Source organism: Scyliorhinus torazame, chromosome 6 (assembly GCF_047496885.1).
Source record: "Scyliorhinus torazame isolate Kashiwa2021f chromosome 6, sScyTor2.1, whole genome shotgun sequence".
NCBI lineage: Eukaryota > Metazoa > Chordata > Chondrichthyes > Carcharhiniformes > Scyliorhinidae > Scyliorhinus > Scyliorhinus torazame.
Genome location: NC_092712.1, coordinates 237,283,129 through 237,303,304, shown reverse-complemented (window position 1 = coordinate 237,303,304; position 20,176 = coordinate 237,283,129). Strand labels below are relative to the sequence as shown.

Genomic DNA, 20,176 nt, shown 5'->3' with positions numbered 1-20,176 from the left:
CATTGTAGAAGCTGTGTGACATTGGAGGCATTACCTGGCCGGAAGGCGATTCACTCTCCTCACTGACCAACGGTCGGTTGCCTTCATGTTAACAATACACAGCGGGGCAAAATCAAGAACGACAAGTTTCTGAGGTAGAGGATCGAGCTCTCCACCTATAACTGTGATATCTTGTATCGACCAGGGGAGCTCAATGAGCCCCCAGATGCCCTATCCCACGGTACATGTGCCAGCGCACAAGTAGACCAACTTCGGGCCCTTCACAATGACCTCTGTCACGCGGGGTCACCCGTTTTTTTCACTTTTTCAAGGCTCGCAACCTGCCTTACTCCATCGAGGAGGTCAGGACCGTGACCAGGGACTGCCAGGTCTGCGCGGAGTGCAAACCGCACTTATAGCGGCCAGACAGGGTGCACCTGGTAAAGGCCTCTCGCCCCTTTGAATGCCTCAGCATCGAGTTCAAAGGGCCCTCCCCTCCATTGACCGTAACGTGTACTTCCTCAACATTGTTGACGAATACTCAAGATTCCCCTTTGCCATCCCATGCTCTGACATGACTGCTGCCACCGTCATCAAGGCCCTGCTCAGTCTTTTCACCCTGTTCAGGTTCCCCACCTACATCCATAGCGGTCGGGGTTCCTCCTTCATGAGCGACGAGTTGCATCAGTTCCTGCTCAGCAAGGGCATCGTCTCCAGCAGGACGACCAGCTACAACCCCCGGGGCAACGGACAGGTGGAGAGGGAGAACGCGACAGTCTGGAAGGCCGTCTTCCTGGCCCTATGGTCTAGAAGTGTCCCAGTCTCCCGCTGGCAGGAGGTCCTCTCCAATGCGCTCCACTCCACCCAGTCGCTCCTGTGCACTGCCACCAACGAAACCCCTCACGAACGTATGGTTGCCTTCCCCAGGAAGTCCACCTTCGGGATCTTGCTCCCGTCCTGGCTGACAGTCCCAGGGCCCGTCCTCCTCCGGAAGCATGCAAGTAGTCATAAATCAGATCCCCTCGTCGAGAAGGTCCTGCTCCTCCATGCCAACCCACAATATGCCTAGGTGGCACATCATGACGGGCGACAGGACACAGTCTTCCTCCGGGATCTGGCACCTGCAGCTTCCCCAGCGACCATCACCACCACCCCCGACCCTACACCGTTTCCCTCCACCACTACCCAGCTACTTCAAGAACTGGCACCTGCAGGCCCACCGACGACCACCACCACCACCCCCGTCCATACACCCCCCCCCTCCACCGACTCAACTACTGGGTGAAGAAGAGGACAACACGTTCCCGGACGCGCAGGTCTCGACACCGGTGTGCACCCCACAGCCGGGACCGAGATGATCACGGCGGAAGGTCAAGGCCCCCGACAGACTTGATCTTTAAGTCGACTTCACCCCCGCTGGACTCTTTTTTTTTTTTTTTTTAAACAGGGGGTGAATGTGGTAAACCACTGTAGTATATAATATGTGTATTGTGGTAAACGGCTACTGTATTACATGTAATGTGGTAAACCACTGCCTGATGGCTCCGCCTCCCCTCGGGCTCGGTATAAAGGTAGCTGGTCTCTGCCGCTGACTCAGTTCGGGATCAGAGGCCAGGAGGCTTTCTGTTTAGTTTATTAAAGCCTCAGTTACGTTCATACTCATTTTGTGTTTATAAAAATATAATTTAGTTGTTAGCCAGATCTTGGTAGAAAGTTAGAGGAATGGCAGGGAAGGGAGTGCAATGTTCCTCCTGCAGGATGTTTGAGGTGAGGGATGCAGTTAGTGTCCCTGCTGATTTTACCTGCAGGAAGTGCTGCCATCTCCAGCTCCTCCAAGACCGAGTTAGGGAACTGGAGCTGGAGTTGGAAGAACTTCGGATCATTCGGGAGGCAGAAGGGGTCATAGATAGCAGCTTCAGGGAATTAGTTACACCAAAGATTGGAGATAGGTGGGTAACTGTAAGAGGGACTGGGAAAAAACAGTCAGTGCAGGGATCCCCTGCGGTCGTTCCCCTGAGAAACAAGTATACCACTTTGGATACTTGTGGGGGGGGGGGGACTTACCAGGGGTAAGCCATGGGGTACGGGCCTCTGGCACGGAGTCTGTCCCTGTTGCTCAGAAGGGAAGGGGGGAGAGGAGCAGAGCATTAGTAATTGGGGACTCTATAGTCAGGGGCACAGATAGGAGATTTTGTGGGAGCGTGAGAGACTCACGTCTGGTATGTTGCCTCCCAGGTGCAAGGGTACGTGATGTCTCGGATCGTGTTTTCCGGGTCCTTAGGGGGGAGGGGGAGCAGCCCCAAGTCGTGGTCCACATTGGCACCAACGACATGGGTAGGAAAGGGGACAAGGATGTCAGGCAGGCTTTCAGGGAGCTAGGATGGAAGCTCAGAACTAGAACAAACAGAGTTGTTATCTCTGGGTTGTTGCCCGTGCCACGTGATAGTGAGATGAGGAATAGGGAGAGAGAGCATTTAAACACGTGGCTACAGGGATGGTGCAGGCGGGAGGGTTTCAGATTTTTGGATAACTGGGGCTCTTTCTGGGGAAGGTGGGACCTCTACAGACAGGATGGTCTACATCTGAACCTGAGGGGCACAAATATCCTGGGGGGGAGATTTGTTAGTGCTCTTTGGGGGGGTTTAAACTAATGCAGCAGGGGCATGGGAACCTGGATTGTAGTTTTAGGGTAAGGGAGAATGAGAGTATAGAGGTCAGGAGCACAGATTTGACGTCGCAGGAGGGGGCCAGCATTCAGGTAGGTGGTTTGAAGTGTGTCTACTTCAATGCCAGGAGTATACGAAACAAGGTAGGGGAACTGGCAGCGTGGGTTGGTACCTGGGACTTCGATGTTGTGGCCATTTCGGAGACATGGATAGAGCAGGGACAGGAATGGATGTTGCAGGTTCCGGGGTTTAGGCGTTTTAGTAAGCTCAGAGAAGGAGGCAAAAGAGGGGGAGGTGTGGCGCTGCTAGTCAAGAGCGGTATTACGGTGGCGGAGAGGATGCTAGATGGGGACTCTTCTTCCGAGGTAGTATTGGCTGAAGTTAGAAACAGGAAAGGAGAGGTCACCCTGTTGGGAGTTTTTTTATAGGCCTCCTAATAGTTCTAGGGATGTAGAGGAAAGGATGGCGAAGATGATTCTGGATATGAGCGAAAGTAACAGGGTAGTTATTATGGGAGACTTTAACTTTCCAAATATTGACTGGAAAATATATAGTTCGAGTACAATAGATGGGTCGTTTTTTGTACAGTGTGTGCAGGAGGGTTTCCTGAAACAATATGTTGACAGGCCAACAAGAGGCGAGGCCACGTTGGATTTGGTTTTGGGTAATGAACCAGGCCAGGTGTTGGATTTGGAGGTAGGAGAGCACTTTGGGGACAGTGACCATAATTCGGTGACGTTTACGTTAATGATGGAAAGGGATAAGTATACACCGCAGGGCAAGAGTTATAGCTGGGGGAAGGGCAATTATGATGCCATTAGACGTGACTTGGGGGGGGGATAAGGTGGAGAAGTAGGCTGCAAGTGTTGGGCACACTGGATAAGTGGGGCTTGTTCAAGGATCAGCTACTGCGTGTTCTTGATAAGTATGTACCGGTCAGACAGGGAGGAAGGCGTCGAGCGAGGGAACCGTGGTTTACCAAGGAAGTGGAATCTCTTGTTAAGAGGAAGAAGAAGGCCTATGTGAGATGAAGTGTGAAGTTTCGGTTGGGGCGATGGATAGTTACAAGGTAGCGAGGAAGGATCTAAAGAGAGAGCTAAGACGAGCAAGGAGGGGACATGAGAAGTATTTGGCAGGAAGGATCAAGGAAAACCCAAAAGCTTTCTATAGGTATGTCAGGAATAAGCGAATGACTAGGGAAAGAGTAGGACCAGTCAAGGACAGGGATGGGAAATTGTGTGTGGAGTCTGAAGAGATAGGCGAGATACTAAATGAATATTTTTCGTCAGTATTCACTCAGGAAAAAGATAATGTTGTGGAGGAGAATGCTGAGCCCCAGGCTAATAGAATAGATGGCATTGAGGTACGTAGGGAAGAGGTGTTGGCAATTCTGGACAGGCTGGAAATAGATAAGTCCCCGGGACCTGATGGGATTTATCCTCGGATTCTATGGGAGGCCAGGGAAGAGATTGCTGGACCTTTGGCTTTGATTTTTATGTCATCATTGGCTACAGGAATAGTGCCAGAGGACTGGAGGACAGCAACTGTGGTCCCTTTGTTCAAAAAGGGGAGCAGAGACAACCCCGGCAACTATAGACCGGTGAGCCTCACGTCTGTAGTGGGTAAAGTCTTGGAGGGGATTATAAGGGACAAGATTTATAATCATCTAGATAGGAATAATATGATCAGGGATAGTCAGCATGGCTTTGTGAAGGGTAGGTCATGCCTCACACACCTTATCGAGTTCTTTGAGAAGGTGACTGAACAGGTAGACGAGGGTAGAGCAGTTGATGTGGTGTATATGGATTTCAGCAAAGCGTTTGATAAGGTTCCCCACGGTAGGCTATTGCAAAAAATACGGAGGCTGGGGATTGAGGGTGATTTAGAGATGTGGATCAGAAATTGGCTAGCTGAAAGAAGACAGAGGGTGGTGGTTGATGGGAAAGGTTCAGAATGGAGCACAGTCACAAGTGGAGTACCACAAGGATCTGTTCTGGGGCCACTGCTGTTTGTCATTTTTATCAATGACCTAGAGGAAGGCGTAGAAGGGTGGGTGAGTAAATTTGCAGACGATACTAAAGTCGGTGGTGTTGTCGATAGTGTGGAAGGATGTAGCAGGTTACAGAGGGATATAGATAAGCTGCAGAGCTGGGCTGAGAGGTGGCAAATGGAGTTTAATGTAGAGAAGTGTGAGGTGATTCACTTTGGAAGGAATAACAGGAATGCGGAATATTTGGCTCATGGTAAAGTTCTTGAAAGTGTGGATGAGCAGAGGGATCTAGGTGTCCATGTACATAGATCCCTGAAAGTTGCCACCCAGGTTGATAGGGTTGTGAAGAAGGCCTATGGAGTGTTGGCCTTTATTGGTAGAGGGATTGAGTTCCGGAGTCGGGAGGTCATGTTGCAGCTGTACAGAACTCTGGTCTGGCCGCATTTGGAGTATTGCGTACAGTTCTGGTCACCGCATTATAGGAAGGACGTGGAGGCTTTGGAGCGGGTGCAGAGGAGATTTACCAGGATGTTGCCTGGTATGGAGGGAAAATCTTATGAGGAAAGGCTGACGGACTTGAGGTTGTTTTCGTTGGAGAGAAGAAGGTTAAGAGGAGACTTAATAGAGGCATACAAAATGATCAGGGGGTTGGATAGGGTGGACAGTGAGAGCCTTCTCCCGCGGATGGATATGGCTGGCACGAGGGGACATAGCTTTAAACTGAGGGGTAATAGATATAGGACAGAGGTCAGAGGTAGGTTCTTTACGCAAAGAGTAGTGAGGCCGTGGAATGCCCTACCTGCTACAGTAGTGAACTCGCCAACATTGAGGGCATTTAAAAGTTTATTGGATAAACATATGGATGATAATGGCATAGTGTAGGTTAGATGGCTTTTGTTTCGGTGCAACATCGTGGGCCGAAGGGCCTGTACTGCGCTGTATTGTTCTATGTTCTATGTTCTATGTTCTATGTGTTCATTGATGGCACATCAGCCAACGATGCCCACACCCTGTAAATGAATTTTAAAAAAAAAACAAAAACTTTCTACTCGCCTGAATGAACTCCAATAGCACTCCAGGATCGTAACACCATCAAGGTCAAAACAGCCTGCATCATTGGCAACCCAACTGCCATCTTAAACATTTACTCCTTCCATCACTGATGCACAGTGACAGCAGTGTATACCATCTTATGGACTGACATGATTAACACTACACCCTGTATGCTTCATCCGATGTTTGTGCTTATGTAGTTACATTGTATACCTTGTGCTGCCCTATTATGTATTTTCTTTTATTCCCTTGTCTTCCCATGTACTTACTGATCTGTTGAGCTGCTTGCAGAAAAATACCTTTCACTGTACCTCGGTACACGTGACAATAAACAAATCCAAATCTATAAGATGCACTGTAGCCAAGGCTCCTTCAACAGCACCTTCTAAATCTGTGACCTCTGCTGTAATGATACTAATAATATTTATTACTGTCACAAGTAGGCTTACATTAACACTGTAATGACGTTACTGTGAAAAGCCCCTTGTCGGCACACTACGCCGCTTGTTCAATACACAGAGGGAAAATTCAGAATGCCTAATTCACCTAACAAGTTACTGAGAAGGACAAGGCATGGGAACACCACCACTGGCAAATTCCTCTCTAAGTCACTCACCATTGTGATTTCACTGACGCTGGGTCCCTTCCTAACAGCATGTGGGGTGTACCCACACCACACGAACTGCATCGGTTCAAGAAGGTAGTATATCACCACCTACTCAAGGGCAATTAAGGAAGGGCAATAAATGCTGGCCTTGCCACTCCCTTGAACACATCTTTAAAAAAAGCTAATTTAAATCATTGTGAATAACTCAGCATTAAAGACATAGATGAGTGCTGTATGTCTCAGCAGGGGCCCAAGTCTATGTGAGGCTAGCATCACTTAAACCTCATCTGCAGTACTTAAAGACAGTCCCTTAAAGGGGATGGTTATTCTGATGGCAGCACATGCTGGAATGTTTGTGGAAGAGTCACTGATTTGGAAAAACATTGCAAATGGTGCATCATGGCAGAAAGTGTGCTCCAAGGATCTCTGACAAAACCATGGAGGTCTTGGTACAGTAGATGCATAGAGAGATCATCTTCCCACAGGGAGAGGAAAGATCCTCCACACAGACATTGAGAGGGCATGTAGAGAAGGTAGTGCTTGCTGTCAATGCAGTGACGATCTGGATGAATCTGGTTGCAGTGCTGAAAGACGTTTAATGACCTTGCAAGATTAGTCAAAGTTAGTGAATGTCTGATCAAATAATAATTTCCTTCCAAGCCACACTGCTTTATTCACCCACCTACCAACATTATCAAACAATGACTCATGTCCAATATTCAGAACCTCACCTCACCCCCAAGCCCTTTGCACAGCTGCAAGCATCATCTTAAATCGCGCCGCTTTCACACACTGCCAGCTGTTTAACTATGCCAGCCACATCACTGAAACACATCCCACCACACTCAGTGACACACTTCCCTCGGGACAGGACAGCACAAAGCTGCAGGCAGCAGCACCTAGCTGGCAGGGGGCAGGCACAACTGAATGCATTCACCGCCAATAATGAAATAGTGAATGCAGTTATTGGTGTGTCTATGATTAAGGCCATGGCTAGGGCAGGGCTCAAACCATATAACAGTTTCCTACCTAATCCTCCTCTACATCTTACTTCCCCCTTATCCCACAATGTCCTCTAATATACACACTATAGATGGGGCAAGCATCTGCCTATTAATTTCTACCAATTCTCTCACTGCAACCATACCCTTGTACCTTTCCCCTTTGGCTCAGATACCCCAAAACAGGTCCTTCTCTGTATATGGCCGATTTTTTTTACCACAACACTAAATGGAATTTTAATGTGGGTATAAACCTGGTTTGATGATTCGTAGAGTATTTGAGTATTGAACATTATTACAAAGCAACTGTTCTATCTGCAACATTAATTGGTGAATGTTGGCATTGTATTGGGAGATGTGGGGCGTGTGTATACCAGATGGGTTGTACTTCAATAGGGCTGGGACAAATGTTCTCACAGAACCATTTGCTCATGCTACGGGAGAGGTTTTAAACTAATTCACCAGAGTGCAGAACTAGTAGGAAAGGAGAAACAAGCAGTGCGAAGGATTGGGAGAGAGGGATAGTTCTGGAGAAAGAAATAGTAAGATATTGGTTGGGATTCTCCGGCTGCTCCCCTCGGTCCCGCCTATGGTGAAGCCCCCGCCCCGCCATGGGTGTGAACAACAAGAAACACCCATTGACTATTTTTTTAAAGTGTATTTTATTACAAACATGTATCCCCTGCAGAGCCCCTTAACTCAGATTTTTTTCTTCTCCAACCGCAGGAAGGCATACAGGTCACCCAACCAACCGTTACCCCCGGTGGCAATGCCGACTGCCACAGCCGCTCCAGCAGGTGTATCCCGGCAACCTAGGGAACCCCTTCCAGACCTTTCATGCGAAGTCCCTAACCTGCAGATACCTGAACTCATTCCTTCTCAGTAGCTCTACTCTCTCCCTTAGCTCCTCCAAATACAGATCCCTCACCTTGACCAGCCCCACTTCCTCCACCTCCTGTATACACTATCCACTCCCCGCCCCCCCCCCCCTCAGCTCAAACCCATGATTCTTGCACAGCGGCATTAACACCAACATCCCTTCCACCTTAAAATGCCTCCTCAACTGATTCTATATCTTCACCGTGGCTCCCTGAATACCTACTCTGAGCCATTGGCAACGCTGCCGTCACCATAGCCCTCAAACTAGGCCCCTTACAAGATGACTCCTCTAACCTAACCCACTCTACCCCTTCTCCTTCCCACCACCGCCGCACCTTGTCCACATTCGCTGCCCAATAATAATGAAGCAAGTTCAGCAACGTCAACCACCCCTGCTGCAAGAAAACCCATTGATTGTGACGGGACCAGAGGATCCTGCCGCCGGTCAATGGTGGGTCACCTGCACCACCACAAAACACACCACGGGTGGGGGATATGATGTGATGATAGTCAACACGTGACTGAGAAGAGGGTAGGATTTGACCCTCGCAGTCGAACTGATCCATTTTGCGATGCTTTGTATGACATGTCTCTGGCCATATTGGTAACCTCACTTGTCCCCGGGAGACTGTTACCATGCCACCTACCAGCTCCAGCTACTTTTGGAGGTACAGCCACCATCTGGACAATACAGACGGTGTATGAAGAGGTCCCTCAAAAGACACGTAGGGCGGGATTCTCCGCAATGGAGGCAGAGAGTTTGTGCCATCGTGAACGCCATCGCATTTCACGATGGTGCGAAAGGGGCACGGGCCGTACTGATTCTGGCCCCATAGGGGGCCAGCACGGCGCTGGAGCAGTTCATGCCACTCCAGCCACCCTTCCTGGTGCCAACTGGGCACCGCGCCAACCCGCACATGCGCAGTGGGCTGCGCCAACCCGCGAGGGACTTCCTCAACACGCCGGCTCCGACGCAACATGGCATGGGGGTTCAGGGGCCGGCCGCGTAATAAAATAGGGCCGGGGCTGGAGAGGCCTTCCTGCCGATCGGTGAGCCCCGATCGCGGGCCAGACCCCATCGGAGGCCCCCACCAGTGAAGGAGCGCTTTTCCCCGCCCCACAGGCCGCCCCCCGACCCTACGCGCAGAATTCCTGCCGGCTGCGAGCAGGGGTGAACGGCGCCGGCGGGACTCTGCCGTTTCCCCGCAGCCGCTCGGCCCATCAAGGCTGGAGAATCGGCGGCCCAACCGCGGACAGCGACCGGCGCTGCACCAAACGCGGCGGAGCAAATGGCGCCGAGTCTCCGCTCCTCGGAGAATCTCCTGCTGGCGTCGGACCGGTGCCGCGGGAAAAAATGGCGCGAACGGCGATTCTCCCATATGGCACGGCATGGGAGAATCCCGCCCCTTATTTGGCCTAATCTTCTATCCATCGCTTGGGAGGGGGCAGGTCATTGCCATATCCCAGAAGCAATCTCCCTGAAAATAGGCTGGAGGAAAGTGCGTGTTGACACAGAGCCATGCAGGCTGGAAGTGCGAAATTGGCAGGGCATGGGGAGCACACGCCTTCTTCACAAATGCTACCTTATGTGCCCTGGTGTCAATTCCTTTGCTTTTTAAAGTGAAGCATAGTGCCTCGGAATGTTTTATTAGCTTAAAGGTGCTATAAATACAAGCTGTTGTTGCTGTTTGGCAGCTTTCTTCAAAGTTAGCAGCATGTGCCATCACTCTGCATGAACCGTAAAAATCCAGGCCCCTTCCAGTAGGAACACGGCAGCTTGGTGTAGAAAACCAAATTGATCTTGCAATAATATTTTTAATGGTTTGATTCCTTTTTGTTCATTTGCTGACAGATTTCCTATTTATTATGTTGTTTCTCTTCACTGTTTCCCTCCCTGCCCGTGGTTTTCTTCACATTTGATTTGTGCATCACTAACTCTTCGAGCAAATTGGTTGTTCATTAATATATTTTTCCTGATAATCTTCAAGAAATTTGCACAAACTACATGCAATCCAATACAGCCGAGCACAAGAGCAGATTAATCTACCCATTTTTTACTGGCTTTTTAGCTATAGACATGATTAGGGGATTACATTTTGGTTTACGCTTTCTTGATTCTGATCTTACATATTTCATAACAGGTTCTGCGTTTTGACCCAGCATGGGAAGTTCATCCAAGTTTCAAGAAATTGATGGCTGAAATCAACAGACCGGACAAACCTTACATGTTGAAAGTGGCCAACCGTCTATTTGGAGAAAAAACATTCGATTTTCTCGAGGTAAAATCAGATTGATGAAAATCAGTCACGCCCACTGGATGTAGAAACCGTGTGGTACAAAGTTATTGCAAAGGAACATAAATCCAATAACATTGAAATGAAGTATACAGTTTTAACACAAGCTTTGTAAAATAACACAAATTATACAAATGAGAGAAATCAGCTTGATTAGGTTTTACTCCTGCATTTGCAGAAAGTACTGCACCCTCGGTAAAAATGCTTTCCATTATTGTATACCTTTGCTGCCAGTCCGGATGAAATGATCAGTCGAACACCTTGTTACTTTAACATATGTTTATTTCTCGGCCGGTGCTAAGACCACTATATCTCTTGAGAGTTACAACAGTAAGCCAAAATCAATACATCTAACAGCAGTTCTTACACAGTTTTTGGTTCCTTTCTGAGGGCAGCCTCCTTGCATTCCATTTTGCTGAGGGCAGCCCCCCTCGCATTCCATCTGTGCCTTTAGCTTAATTATAATTATCTTCAAGCCTAGCGCAACCATTCCCAAGGCCGTTACTGCAAATTTGTCTGGTACAAAAACAAGTGATTACAGCTTGCTACCAAAAGCCTGTCTTGACATTCCTGCACACAAAGCTTTATCTAACATTTTGTTTTCCCCATAAAGTTCCAATCCATCTTGAGCCAAACTCTCACCTTTAGCCAAACTCTCACCTTTAGCTATTGAATTATATATTTTTTCCAATTCTATGCTTCTGATGTCATGAATGTTCTTGCTTTATACGTCTGGTTTGATTTGATGTATTGTCACGTGTACTGAGGTACAGTGAAAAGTATTGTTCTGCGTACAGTCCAGAAGATCGTTCCATACATGAAAAAAACATAGGACATACGATAAATTTCCATTGTAAATACATAGACACAGACATCGGGTGACCAAAAGGACTGTAGTACTACTCAGTAGAGAAGATGTGTGAAGAGATCAGTTCAGTCCAAGAGGGTTATTCAGGAGTCTGGTAACAGTGGGAAGGAATTGTTTTTGAACCTGTTAGTGCATGTTCTCAGACTTTTGCATCTCCTGCCCGATGGAAGAGGTTGAAAGAGCCACCAGGGAACAAAACATAGTCGCACTTTGGGTGTCTGGTTCATTTTGCTTGGGAGCATAGGAACAGGAGTAAGTGAGGGCAGCATGTGGCGCTGGTGGTTAGCACTGGGACTGCGGCGCTGAGGACCCGGGTTCGAATCCCAGCCCTGGGTCACTGTGGGGTTTGCACATTCTCCCCATGTCTGCGTGGGTTTCACCCCCACAACACAAAACATGTGCAGGTTAGGTGGATTGGCCATGCTAAATTGCCCCTGAATTGGAAAAAAAAAAAATAATAATTGGATATTCTAAATTTTAAAAAAAGGAACAGGAGTAGGCCATTCAGCCCTCAAGCTTGCCCCACCAATTAATGAGATCATGGCTGATCTGTGACCTAACTCCATGGGCAGGATTCTCTGATCCTGAGGCTAAGTGTTGACGCCGTCGAAAACGCCGTCGCGTTTCCCAACGGCGTCAACATGGCCTCAGGATCAGCAATTCTGGCCCCTACAGGGGCCAGCACAGCATTGGAAAGACCCACGCCGCTCCAGCTGCTGATTCTGGCATCAACTGGGTGCCGCGGGGTCCGCGCATGCGCAGTGGGACCGGCGCCAACACGCGCAAGCACAGTGACTCCCTTCTGAGTGCCGGCCCTGACGCAACATGGCGTAGGGCTACAGGGGCCGGCGCGGAAGGAAGTAGGCCCCCAGACCGAGAGGCCGGCTCACCGATCGGTGGGCCCCGATCACATTGAGCCCATCAAAGGGCCGGCGTGGTCAATATGCAGGCCGGTCCACGGTCTGCCTAGCCATTCCCACAGGTGCAATGGCGCAGCTGGTGGCACTCTTTGCCCCGGTTGGCACTCCTGGCACCGACGTACCAAGGCTGCTATGTCGGTGTCCAATTCTGGCCACCAAATGTAGCTTTGAGCTAGCATCTTCATTTTAGACACCGCTGGGTGTCCGTGATGTAACTCGGTTAAGATTGCCCGATGGCCCTGAGCTGGGACTATTACCCGGGCTGCCCATAATAGGATACTGTCTTCTACGGTTATTTGGTCCCTTCTGCTCCAGTATGGGTGCATCTGGGGCTCCACTGGTCTCCCCAGTTCCCCTGTTAGCAGTAAATGCTTCATCTTGGCTAAAAAGGAGTCTTTTTGCGTCCACAACCGAATATGTTGTCCGTCCACTGGTTGGGTGTCCAAAAAATTTAGAGTCATTACTGTCTCCTCTACTTTTGGTATTAGCGGCGGGGTGTCTGGGAGGGGACGTCTGCTCAAAGCATCTGCATTTGCTACTCGCGTTCCCGGTCTGTGCTCCAGAACGTATATACTCCGCCAGTAGCAATGCCCAGCGTTGAATTCTAGCTGATGCAATCGGGGGTATTGACTGGTCTTCTTTTAATAACCCTAATAACGGCTTATGGTCCGTCACTATGGTAAATTTATGCCCGTACAGATACTGGTGAAATTTTTTTACTGCAAATATCACCGCCAGTCCTTCCTTCTCGATTTGGGCGTACTTTCGCTCAGCCATCGCCAAGGTCCTCGAAGCATAGGCTATTGGCTGTTCTTCCCCATTCCTTCCTCTATGGGCTAAGACGGCTCCTACCCCGTAAGGTGATGCGTCACACGTGACCACCAACTCCCTCCTTGGGTCATAATGCTCGAGGACATTTTCGGATGACAGCTGTTCCTTAATGTCCCTAAATGCTCGGTTTTGGCGGGCGGACCATTTCCATTCTTGTCCCTTTTTTAGTAGCTGGTGGAGGGGTTCTAGGATGGATGCCCCATTTTCAATAAATTTGCCATAATATGTTACCAATCCTAGAAATGATCGTAGCTCCTGGACCGTGGTGGGAGCTGGGGCTTCTTTTATTGCCCTTACTCAGTCTTCCAATGGGTGCAAGCCCGACTCGTCTACTTTATATCCCAGGTACGTCACTTGTGGGGCCAGAAGAACACATTTTTCTCTTTTCAGCCATATGCCTGCCTTTGCGAAACGCCTGAGCACTTCCTCCAGGTTCCTTAAGTGTTCCCTGTTTGTCCTACCTGTGATTAAGACATCATCCAAATAAATCGCCACCTGCGGTAGTCCCTGCTGAATATTTTCCATCGTACGCTGGAATATAGCGCAGGCTGATGACACTCCGAAGGGTAGCCTAGTATAACGAAAAAGTCCCTTCAGGGTGTTGATCGTAGCAAACTTCTGGGAGTCCTTGTCCAGTTTTAACTGCAGGTAGGCGTGGCTCATGTCCAGTTTAGTGAACAAAAGCCCACCTGCCAATTTGGCATATAGGTCGTCTATTTTCAGGATCGGGTATTTGTCCAGCAGTGCGTATTTGTTTACCGTCGGTTTGAAATCTCCAGAGACGTATCGAGACGTCTAGCTTCAAAATTGGTACCACCAGCGCTGCCCATTCAGAGAACTGTACTGGTCTGATAATGCCGTCGCGCCGTAACCTTTCTATTTCGACATCTACTTTCTTCCTTAATGCAAAAGGTACCGGCCTGGCCTTACAAAATTTCGGAAGGGCTTCTGGGTCCACGTGCAAAGTTGCTTTGGCACCTATAATTTCCCCCAAACCTTCTTGGAAGACCTCCGGGTAATTTTGGAGTACTTCACTCAACTACCCGCTTCCACTCTGGAAAATTTTCATCCAATCTAAGTTTAGGTCTTTCAGCCAGTTCCGTCCTATTAAGTTCGGTCCGGAGCCCTCTACTATCATCAATGGTAATCTGTGCAATTGTTTGTCATATTCCACGGGTACATGAGTCGTGCCTAGAACTTCCAGGGGTTCCCCCGTGTAGGTTTTAAGTTTCATCAATGTTTTTGTTAGGGTTAGTGGCTGGAGTCCATCTTTGATTTTTAAAAATGCTGCCACTCCCATTACTGATACGGGCGCACCCGTGTCTATTTCCATTATTGTCGGCCGACCGTTCACCCGTGGGGTAATCTTAACACGTTCGGCTTTCTTCGTCGCAATATTATATAACTGTTCCCCTTCAGAGGAGGATGGGGCATCTAGGTTGTGTACTTCCCTGCGTCCCCACCTGCTATTCCTCTTTTGCCACCTCCCTCTAGGGTTTCTGTCGCTGTTACCCCATTCTGTCTGGAGCCAGAAACGGTCCTTCTCTGTTGGGGAAACCTCAGCTGGTAGTTCCCTCTGTCTCCAGTTATCCTAGCAGACATGGGGGCAGTTCTGGGGTTTTCCTTTGGCCCTCTGTTCCTCAGGCTTTTCCTTTGGCCCTCTGTTCCTCAGGCTTTTCCTGAGGGCGGCTATCTGGTAGCTGGACCCATTGTGGTAGTCCCTCTCCCAGGTATCTACCTCCATTGGCGTGCCCTGTAGTTCCTGCGTGCCACTTGCTGCCTTTTCTAGGGACAGTGCGAGCTGTAATGCCCGCCTGCAGTCGAGCTGCGTTTCCCCAACAGGCGCTTCTGTATTTGGAGGTAATTTATGCCACACACTAACCGGTCCCAAAGCATTTCATTTAGCATCGGGCCAAACTCACATTTTTCTGCCAGCCTTCTCAGGCGGGTCAAGAAATTCATGACGGACTCTCTGTCTTCCCGCTTCGTTGTGTAGAATCTGTACCTACACAAAATGAGGGGTGGTTTGGGGTCATAGAGCTCTTCCGCCAATTTTGTTAATTCTTGGAAAGGTATCGTGTCAGGCGTATCGGGATAAGTTAGACTACATATAATGGCGAAGGCTGAGGGTCCGCACGCCAACAGCAGTATAACCAGTTTCCTTCCGTCCTCCGTTATCTCATTGGCCTGGAAAAAGTAACACATTCTCTCCACATACTGGGACCAGTCCTCAATAGTCAGGTCGAATGCATCCAACTTCCCAAAAAGAGGCATTTTTGAAAGAGCAAGGCTTACCCTCCGAGTGCGGCAGCTGGTCTCCGCAAGGTTCTTTGTTTACCTCGCCGCCACTGTAATGATCCACAGGAGGCAGGGGTTCTGTCACCACACCAATATTTATTTGCAATAACTTATATACACGAGCAGCTTCCAAACCGTGCTGCTAGCATTCCAGTCAACTTAAGACTGCCTCACAAAGCCTACACAGGTGCTTATATGGGCTCCCTCAATGAGCTATCATTGAGGGAGCTCATACTCCAATTGGCCAACCAATAATGACAATTGGAGGTCATTACAGCCCCCTAGTTTTAGAATTTCCAACCAGTGGAAATAGTTTATCTTTATCTACACTGAATTTCCCTGTTAATATCTTGAAGACTTCGATCAGATCACCCTTAACCGTCTAAATTCTAGCGAAAACAGTTCTAATTTGAGTAACCGCTCCTCATAACTCAACTCCTGTAGTCCAGGTATAATTTTTGTAAACCTACGTTGCACTTCCTCCAAGGCCAAAATATCCTTCATGAGGTGAGGTGCCCAGTGCTGTTCACAGTACTCCGAGTGGGGTCCAAAGAGGGCTTTTGTATAGCTGCAGCATAACTTCCGTGTCTTTATATTCCAATCCTCTAGATATAAATGCTAACATTCCATTACCTTTTTGATTATTTTATAATACTAATAATCTTTATTATTGTCACAAGTAGGCTTACATTAACACTGCAATGAAGTTACTGTGAAAAACCCCTAGTCGCCACACTCCGGCACCTGTTCGGGTACACTGAGGGACAATTCGGAATGTCCAATTCACCTAACAGCACGTCTTTCAGGACTTGTAGGAGGAAACCGGAAAACCCACGCAGACATGGGGAAAATGTGTAGACTCAGCACAGGCAGTGACCCAAGCCGGGAATCGAACCCGGGTCCCTGGTGATATGAAGCAACAGTGTTAACCAATGTGCTACTGTGCCACCCATGATTATACTGGCTGAATCATGAAAACACGTCATTAAGGTTTGAATGATTCAAAATATTTTTGGTAACAAGTAGAGGCCTGCTTTCTTTCCAGGGGACTTACTTGCTGACACCTACAATTCTGAGCAAATGGCAAGATCCCTGCCAGAAACTGTCCCTGTCTCAATATGCAAATATTTAATGATGTCATCAAGGGTTGATTACTGGTGGAGAACCTGTTGTAGCTTTCTCACCACCTTAACCCAACACGATGAGAGATTGTTGTGTACTGCACGGAGAAAAGACTCATCATATGGATTCACTGTAAGCAGCTATTGTTGAACCAACTTTATTTACATCTCTCCAACATAGAGGGCAATAGAACAGTATTCTACACTCCCTTCCCACTTAAAAAACATAGGCTTGAATCTTAGGCTTGTTGGGCACACGTGATGAGCGGGCGTGGAAGCAGACGAGCTGTGAACATCCAGCCATGATTGGCCCTTGACTGTGATTTCACGCTGGCTTCCAGTTAATTGGCCAGCACACACGAGAAAGTTAGGGTTGGGGGTGGGATTCAGCATGATCACGTATGAGAGAAATGAAGGAGTGGGTCGGCACTTCCTGAACCCAGCAGCTGCTAGGAGGCTGCCTCAGGATGCTGTGAAAATGAAATTAGTTCAATAAAAGGCTGCAGACAGAGTCAATACTACAAATTCAAGCACCAGACAGCAGACCACTTGTGGTGGTGGCATAGTGTGTTGTCACTTGACTAGTAATCCAGTGACCCAGGGTAATGTTCTGGGGATCTGAGTTTAAAATCCCACCACAGATTAACATGAATTCAGTAAAAATCTGAAATTGTCATAAAAACACACCTGGTTCACTAATATCCGTGACCCAGGGCAGCACGGTAGCATAGTGGTTAGCATAATTGCTTCACAGCTCCAGGGTCCCAGGTTCGATTCCCGGCTTGGGTCACTGTCTGTGCGGAGTCTGCACGTTCTCCCCGTGTGTGCGTGGGTTTCCTCCGGGTGCTCCGGTTTCCTCCCACAGTCCAAAGACGTGCAGGTTAGGTGGATTGGCCATGCTAAATTGCCCTTAGTGTCCAAAATTGGCCTTAGGGTTGGTTGAGTGGGGTTACTGGGTTATGGGGATAGGGTGGTGTGGGCCTCGGTAGGGTGCTCTTTCCAAGAGCCGGTGCAGACTCGATGGGCTGAATGGCCTCCTTCTGCACTGTAAATTCTATGATTCTATGATCTAAAGAAGGAAATCTGCTGTACTTATCTGGTCGGGCCTACGTGCGATTCCAGACCCACAGCAATGTGGTTGACTCTAAAATTCCCTCTGAAATGAAGCCACTTGGGGGTATGACATTATAGCATGTGAAGAGTTAATGTTATGTTAAGCCGAGCCACTAGAGGGAGCTAAGGGGCAGTACTATAAATTGCACAGGCTCTTGGGCTCAGGGAGGAACGAGAGGCGGGATACTTCGCCGGCGTGATGCTCCGTTTTGCCAGCGCTGAGGGTTTCCCAACGGCGTGGGGCTGCCCCACAGTGGGAAACCCTATTGACTGGCCGGCGTAACGGACGATCCTGTCGGCGGGTCGGGGCGGAAAGGTGGCGCGGCAGGGCGGAGAGTCCAGTCCTAAGTTTGGAGTTGACAGAGGTAAGGAGCGGGATTCTCCCAGCCCCCGCCGGGGGCTGGCGTGAATCCCGCCCCCGCCGGTTGCCGAATTCTCCGGCACAGGATATTCGGCGGGGGCGGGAATCACGCAGTGCCGGTCGGCAGGCCACCCCCCGGCGATTCTCCGGCCCGCGATGGGCCGAAATCCCGCTGCTGGAATGCCTGTCCCGCCGGCGAGAATCAAACCACCTCTCTTACCGACGGGACCAGGCGGCGCGGGCGGGCTCCGGGGTCCTGGGGGGGCCGTGGGGCGATCTGGCCCTGGGGGGTGCCCCCACGGTGGCCTGGCCCACGATCAGGCCCACCAATTCGCGGGAGGGCCTGTGCCGTGGGGGCACTCTTTTCCCTCTGCCTCGGCCACAGCCTTCACCATGGCCGCCGCTCACGCTCCTGCGCATGCGTGGACTTCCGCCGCCCGGCGAAGTCCTTTTGACCCCGGCTGGCGTGGTGCAGAAAGCCTTCCCCGCCGGTCGGCAGCGCGCTAACCACTCTGGCGCTGGGCTAGCCCCTCAAGGTGAGGGTTTGGCCCCTAAAGGTGCGGAGAAATACGCACCTTTGGGGCCGCCCGACACCGGAGTGGTTCACGCCACTCCATCCCGCCGGGACCCCCCGCCCCGTCGGGTAGGGGAGAATCCCAGCCAAGATTCATAGTGTATTGCAGAGTTAGTTAATATATTATTGTTATAGTTAATAGATAGAGATATTGGGCGGGATTCTCCGCAATTGGTGCGATGTCTGCCGATCGGCGCCAAAAACGGCGTGAAGCAGTCCGGCATCGCGCCGCCCCAAAGGTGCGGAATTCTCCGCATCTTGAGCGGCCGAGCCCTAACCTTGAGGGGCTAGGCCCGCGCCGGACTGATTTCCGCCCCGCCAGCTGGCGGGAAAGGCCTTTGGTGCCCCGCCAGCTGGCGCGAAACTGACGTTGCCGGACGACGCATGCGCGGGAGCGTCAGCGGCCGCTCACGGCATCCCCGCGCATGCGCAGTGGAGGGGGTCTCTTCCGCCTCCGCCATAGTGGAGACCATGGCGAAGGCGGAAGGAAAAGTGTGCCCCCACGGCACAGGCCCGCCCGCGGATCGGTGGGCCCCAATTGCGGGCCAGGCCACCGTGAGGGCCCACCCCAGGACCCCGGAGCCCGTCCGCGCCGCCTTGTCCCGCCGGTAAGGTAGGTGGTGTAATCCACGCCGGCGGGACAGGCATTCCAGCAGCGGGACTTCGGCCCATGCGGGCCGGAGACTCGCCGGGGGGGGCCCGCCAACCGGCGTGGCGCGAATCCCACCCCTGCCGAATATCCGGTGCCAGAGAATTCGGCAACCAGCGGGGGCGGGATTCACGCCAGCCCCCGGCGATTCTCCGACTCGGCGGGGGGTCGGAGAATCTCGCCCATTGTTAGTGGGTGTAGTTTAATTCCTACGTGTATGTTTGCTCTTCAGAATAAGCGTCAACTCAAATTTAGTAGTGTTCATAAAATTAATTTAGTTCTTCAAAAGAGCTTTGTGTATCTTTGTGAGCACTACGCCTTCCATCCTGGAAACCCCTCACAAAGGTCACCACGGGGCAATTAGAGATAGACAATAAGTGATGGCCTTGGCCAGTGATGTCTACACCCATGAAAGAATTTAACAAAAACCTCGGGCTGGATTCTCCGATCCCCAACGTCAAAATCGGTTTCAGCGACGGGGCGGAGAATCCCCGATGACGACAAAATCGGGGGCGGCACCGCTTTCGCGATGCTCTGTCCCCTGAAAATCGGCGTACTCTAGAAGTATGCCATTGCCTGAGGCCCACCCCGCGATGCTCCGTCCCCGACCGGCCGAGTTCCCGACAGCGTGGATCTCTCATGGTCTCACCCATCAGGAACTCAGCGTGGCAGCTGTGGCTCAGTCCAGCGCCACCACAGCCGGGGGAGGGCCAATCCACGGCTAGGGGCTTTATTGGGGGCTGGAGGCACTGTGGGGAGGGGTTGCGATCCAGGACGTGTGAGCCGGCCGAAGGGGGTCCGAGGGCTGTGTCCGACATGAGGCACGGCGTGGCTGCTGCAGGCCATCGCTATGCGCATGCGCGGCCAAGGACCCGGCAATGCTCCAGGACGTATCGGCAGCTAGAGCTGGGAGCTCCACGCTGCCTGCTGCTAGCCCCCCTCCAGAGCAGGGAATCGGTGGCCGTTTCTGCC

The 20,176-nt window shown here is 50.5% G+C and overlaps 1 protein-coding gene across 1 annotated transcript in view; it reads left to right on the top strand.

The window, feature by feature from the left end:
• Positions 1–20,176, top strand: part of LOC140425345 (leukocyte elastase inhibitor-like) — a 100,578-nt gene that overhangs the window by 27,913 nt on the left and 52,489 nt on the right. Inside the window, exon 3 of the mRNA XM_072509509.1 lies at positions 10,317–10,454. Within this exon, the coding sequence (XP_072365610.1) occupies positions 10,317–10,454 (138 nt within the window). The remainder of the gene's footprint in view (positions 1–10,316; positions 10,455–20,176) is intronic.